Here is a 5,518-nt window from a genome sequence, read left to right as displayed (position 1 = left end):
TTTCCAAATTTATCTGTTCAAATTAATTTACATGAATTGTAAAAATACTGTTCAATTAATAAATTACTGATATAACACTTTGACTGTAAGTTTTGCTTACCTTATGAACTTTAATTCTCGTCATTATTATTTATCAACTACTACTGATAGTTATAAATTGTTAAAGGACAATACAAAATGTTTGATATTTATAGGTTATTGTTTTTGTTTTTAACTGATTGCCCAAACCAGGCGAGCTTAAAAACATGGTAAACTCATAGATCTATTATTTTACTACCTACGTTAGGTAAACTATTCTAAAAACTTTTTCTAAGAAGAATTTAGCCTATTATTGAAGAAAATAATATAATACAGAACACCCAATTTGGTTTTAGAGCAAAACACTTAACAATCTATTAGGTACACTGGCTGACCGACACTATTGCCTCAAATTTAGAAAACAAGCAATACTGCACCAGACTGTTTCTAGATGTCGCCCAGGCTATTTATCGTGTCTGGCACATTGGTTTGCTCTACATATTAAACAAAAACAGTACAGTGGGGACGGGGAGGTTACTGGTTTACAGGTATTTTTAAATCTGAAAGTGATAAAATCACTTTTGAATAAACGCTTCGATTAAAATCAGGAGTTAGTATTTTCAAGCCAGTACAGTCCAAACTAAGCACAGTGAAGCCAGCAAAGTAAGAAAGTATTACATCGAGTCGCTGTATTTACAAAAACCCATCAAAGCTTTTATTTGAAAATGGTTTTATTCAATTTTATCACTTTTATTTATAATAATGAAATGTTTTATACAAAATCAGAGCTACAAGTTGACAAACTAAAAAATTAAAATTAGCACAATGCAGAATAACTAATATTGAATAATTGAAGAAATCATACATATATATATGTATGATAAAACAATAAATATCATGGACAAAACAATAAAAGAAGCTTTTACCCCAGAACACTAACTATTCGTTTTCTCTGGTTCTTTGTTTGCCATCGATTGCTCTTTGGCGGGTTTTTTTCTTAGGAACTTTCCCAAAAGAAGTTTCGTCTATTGTTACATTTGTTAAATCATTATCGTTACTATATGTAGCAAGGTTAAAATAAAAAATAAACATTTTTTAAACTAAAACTAATATTTATAACATTATGGATATATTCATTCTAGCTCTGGGCACATGCATATAATATGATTACTAATCAGTAAATACAAGTTAGGTCCAGTTAGGTTAGGTAAGGTCCAAACAGTTTCAAATAAACACTGAAAACAATGAAATATGAAAGTTCTGTGTTGGCCTAAAATTATTTGTAACTATCAAAATTTACTGATAAATAATACTTCCCTTAGGAAGAGGACGTAAATGAGAGTTCATAAGGTAAGAAAAATGTTTGCAAGAATAGCCTTAAAAAAAGATAATTAAGAACAAAAATAATCAAATGACTTAGTAATAAAATATTATAGTTATTTTTTTTTACACAATTAGATTATCCCTAATGAGTAACCCTGTATATAACGCATTGTTTCATTGGCTATTCTCGGTTTTATGAATTATTTACATTACTGTATTGTTTATATTATGTGATATATAACTAAAAAAGTTATAAATGAACGCATTTAAAAGTAGGCGTTCAATGGTTCTGGGTTCATCCTCTTATACAAAAATGTAATGATTTTAATTAATTCAGCTACCTCAAAACAATACTCAGGTATTTCAAGAACAACACACTAATATTCTAACATTTAATTTGTTTTGTGCTAAATCATTGGTTTAAGTACCTTCAACATGGGATTATAATTTCTAAATCCCGATACGACAATGTGAGCTCTTAGAAATATTATTTTTTCTAAAACATTATTTGAGTTAAAAAATTACTCAATAGTATTAAATAATTGCAAACAGTTGAAAAAACATTTTGTATTGTTCTTTAACAATTTGTAACTATTATAAATAATAATCCCCTTAGAAAGATGAATTGAAGTTCATAAGGTAAGCAAAATTAACAGTCAAAAATGTTATATTAGTAATTTATTAATTGAATATTATTTTTTACAATTCATGTAAATTGATTTGAACAGATCAATTTGGAAATTTATTATTTCCAGTACACATAAATAAAATATTTTTATTTTTATTTACTGAGGTTGATTTATTGTGTTACCCTTTTTGCACTTTATATCTATCCACCATTATTACAGAGTGCAATGTGTTGATAATAATGATCAATAATGTCTATGTTTTGATGCTAAGCCTAAATGTTAAAATTGCATTTAGTAATTGTATTCCCATGGTCTTACAAACTCCATAACATAAGTTAAACAGCCGACGATCATCCCGGTTTTATCCGTGTAGTATATTCGAGCTTTATATGTTCCGTAAAAGAACTCTTTCGGGACATGATAATTTACCACTTCTGTTAAATCATATCCATGCATAATATACTCACCCTGGAAAACAAAATTTGCTATTAAAATATCTACTGGTGTATTTTAGAAGGTTGTTCGAAAACAAATTATTTTTGATTCAGAAAAAGTCGTATCTAGTATTTTATTAATTATATTTTGCATAATTTGTAATTGATTACACCTGACTACTAATCAAAAATGTTTGTTTTCGCCTGCCTTTGGTATACATATAGTATTCTAAGTAAGCTATATTATATAAATTATAACTTGATATTAATTTTGTCACATACTTTTTCCAATGGACAATGTTTAGTTGCACTTATATTCATACTTATCATAAAATTAGACCAGGACTGCGCCATAAATGATTTTAAAGTTGTGCAAGCGTGTTGAGCACTGTAATCGAATGCGTGGTCAACCCATCCTCCGATTTTACTTAATACTGCCATATTAATATTAAACTGTAATTTGTGTAATACAAACAAATTATTTTTTTTTTTTTGTATGCGTTAAAGCAATAGTAGTGAAAAAGTGACTAACTTTAAGTAATGACTGGTTATGTTTGATTGAATTTTATTATTCAACCATATTATTCAAAAATATATCCCACCATGGGATACATTTTTGAATGTTTCCCACCATGGGAACGCGTATTGCCCATAGTCGGCTGCTTATGAAAATGTCCCCGGGTAGGAGGCTACCATTTTGTGTACTTTTATTGTTTTGTCCATGATATTTATTGTTTTATCATACATATATCTATATTATATGACGGTGTTATCACAAAAAAGATAAAATTATCATCACCTAACCTAACATTTGAAGACACACCATGGAAAAATGACGTATAATTTTTTCTTCCTATAAAAATGTACACAAAATCGCTGCCTCCCAGGTGCGGTCATTTTTCAATCTGAATACGCGTTCCATATATTTAGTTCAGTGCTTGATGCCATTCGAAATATTTTCGTTGCTAACCCAAAATAAACACTTGGTTTGTGACAATGGTAAACACGGTACTCGAATGGTAGGTGATGATTAATTTTATGTTGTGGCCAAAAGTTTTTCAGTAGTTTTTTAATAATTGGCGTTAATCGATTTATTGGCAAAACGTTCACTTGGCTAGTTACTTTGAATCAATTCATTAACTATTTATTTAAGTTTGTTCGTTATGAAAACAACACATAATTAAAAATATTAACATCCCCCTCCCCATCCCCATCCCTATTCCAACCTTATTCTCATTCTCATCCTCGACCTCGACCTCATCCTTGACCTTAGCCTCATCCTTGACCTCAGCCTCATCCCATTCCCCCTATTCCCACCCCCATTCCCATCCCTTATCTCTCTTATCTGATCAGATAAATCAGCTAATTTTTTCGTTATGATAACTGGTGACAATTTTTCCGTTTTTGTGCCAAAGCAAAAACACAAAAATGTCAAAAAACTAGATTCAATTATCTTAATAATCTGTAGTAAACCTTTATTTTTTTTACAACCCCCCCACTCAAAAAAAGGGACACATTTTCAGGCTTTTTTTTCTTCAGTTAAGTTGTTGAGCACACTCCCGTGAACCTAACTGGCATGGTACTTTTCGAAAATTCCACCCCAAAAGATGGCCTCAAACACGAACTTTGTACTTTAAATACAAAATGTAAATAAATTATATGCTTGTAACCATGGTAACCACGGTACTCGAGCGAATGGTGGGTGATGATTAAAAGAACAGTCGAATTTATGTACCACGATTCTGGGCAAACTTTTAACTGTTGGAACGGGATCTGGGACTAAGACTGGAACCGGGACTGGGACCCTTAAAAGGAGGACCTAACCTAACCTAACCACCTAACCGAAAAAAGTGTCACAAGAACGCTGTCACGCTGTTATCTGATAAGAGACAAGAGATTAAAGATGAGGGGTGGGGTGGGGATGAGGGTGGTTATGGGGGAATGGGAATTAATTTACTCAGCCCTGGCAGACTAAATCTCGGGCAACGCTTGGTCCGGACAGCTTGTGTAAAATAAATCTACTTTATTTTTTTTCAAATAATAACAATTTTATTCAACGTTTTAATAAAATGAGTAGATCGTACTTTGGCTTATAAATTAAAAGAAGTATCGGAAAGACAGCCTTTCAACCTATATAGTTTAGACTCAAGTAATAAAAAAATAATTGCCACTCTAAAAACACAACGCTTAGCTGCAGCAGAGAACACTGCGACTTCATTGTTTTCAAATAGTAACAATTTTAATATAAATGATAAAATAAAAATTGATAATAAAATTTATACTACTTTAATGAAATATATTTAAAATCGCAGTAAATATTTTTAAAAGGATGCAATTAATAAGCTAAAGCGCAAAAATAAGTTTCTACCAAATTGTATTTCATTTTACTCGATATTAGAATATCAAGAATCGTGCTGTTTGCAGTAATATTTTATTCCAGTGAAATAAACCTAACCTAATGTACATATTTCTAAAGAATTACATCAACCATACCAGTATATTACAAATAAAAACTAAAAAAGGTTACCGAAAACAGTATTATTTATTACAACGATATACTTACGTTTAAGGAATCGTCAAAGGGTATTTTCATTGAAACATTTCCTCTCATTTCCACACGGGTCTGAGAAACTTTATGCTGATGAATATTATAGCTTATCAAATAGTCGACTTTTTCATCACAAATAAAAGCAGCTTTGAATTTCATTCGGAATGGTCCCTAAAATGTATTATATTGATGTTAAACAATGAAACAGTGTTTTATATATTTAATTACAAGTTTACATCCGAATACACTTACTACTGGCAAATTTGGTCGTAAAACTCGCTGCATGGTAAAGCAATGGAAATTTGGTATCAACAACAATAACCAAAATATAACATAACGAGTAACCTTCATTTTTTTCTGTAACAGACGACCAGTTTAGAAATCAAAAAATGTTGCAATGGCAGCTACTTATAATTTGCACCTGGTTTTTATAGAAAATAAAAACAATTTTCAACGGTCATTTACACAATTAAATTGATAGTAACAAAATTAACTAAAGTATAACAAAACGAGTAACCTTCATTTTTTTTTCGTGGAACACCACCTACATTAATTGTAACACAAAT

General features: G+C 30.4%; 1 protein-coding gene across 1 annotated transcript; it reads right to left on the bottom strand.

Moving 5' to 3' along the window:
* Nucleotides 1-2,161: 2,161 nt before the first annotated feature.
* LOC126835096 (uncharacterized) lies at nucleotides 2,162-5,062 on the bottom strand. Its single transcript, XM_050567396.1, has 3 exons — nucleotides 4,968-5,062; nucleotides 2,687-2,857; nucleotides 2,162-2,438 (listed from the first exon to the last, which is right to left on the bottom strand). Exons 1-3 carry the CDS (start codon nucleotides 5,013-5,015, stop codon nucleotides 2,262-2,264), a joined length of 396 nt encoding a protein of 131 aa, XP_050423353.1. The 5' UTR covers nucleotides 5,016-5,062; the 3' UTR covers nucleotides 2,162-2,261.
* Nucleotides 5,063-5,518: the final 456 nt, after the last annotated feature.

Source organism: Adelges cooleyi, unplaced genomic scaffold (assembly GCF_023614345.1).
Source record: "Adelges cooleyi isolate 19-005CV unplaced genomic scaffold, UGA_ACOO_1.1 ACOO_flye_CR_arks_rails_tigmint_CR_PRNA_217, whole genome shotgun sequence".
NCBI lineage: Eukaryota > Metazoa > Arthropoda > Insecta > Hemiptera > Adelgidae > Adelges > Adelges cooleyi.
The sequence above is the reverse complement of the archived record's forward strand: the minus strand, read 5'-3'. Positions and strand labels throughout refer to the sequence as shown.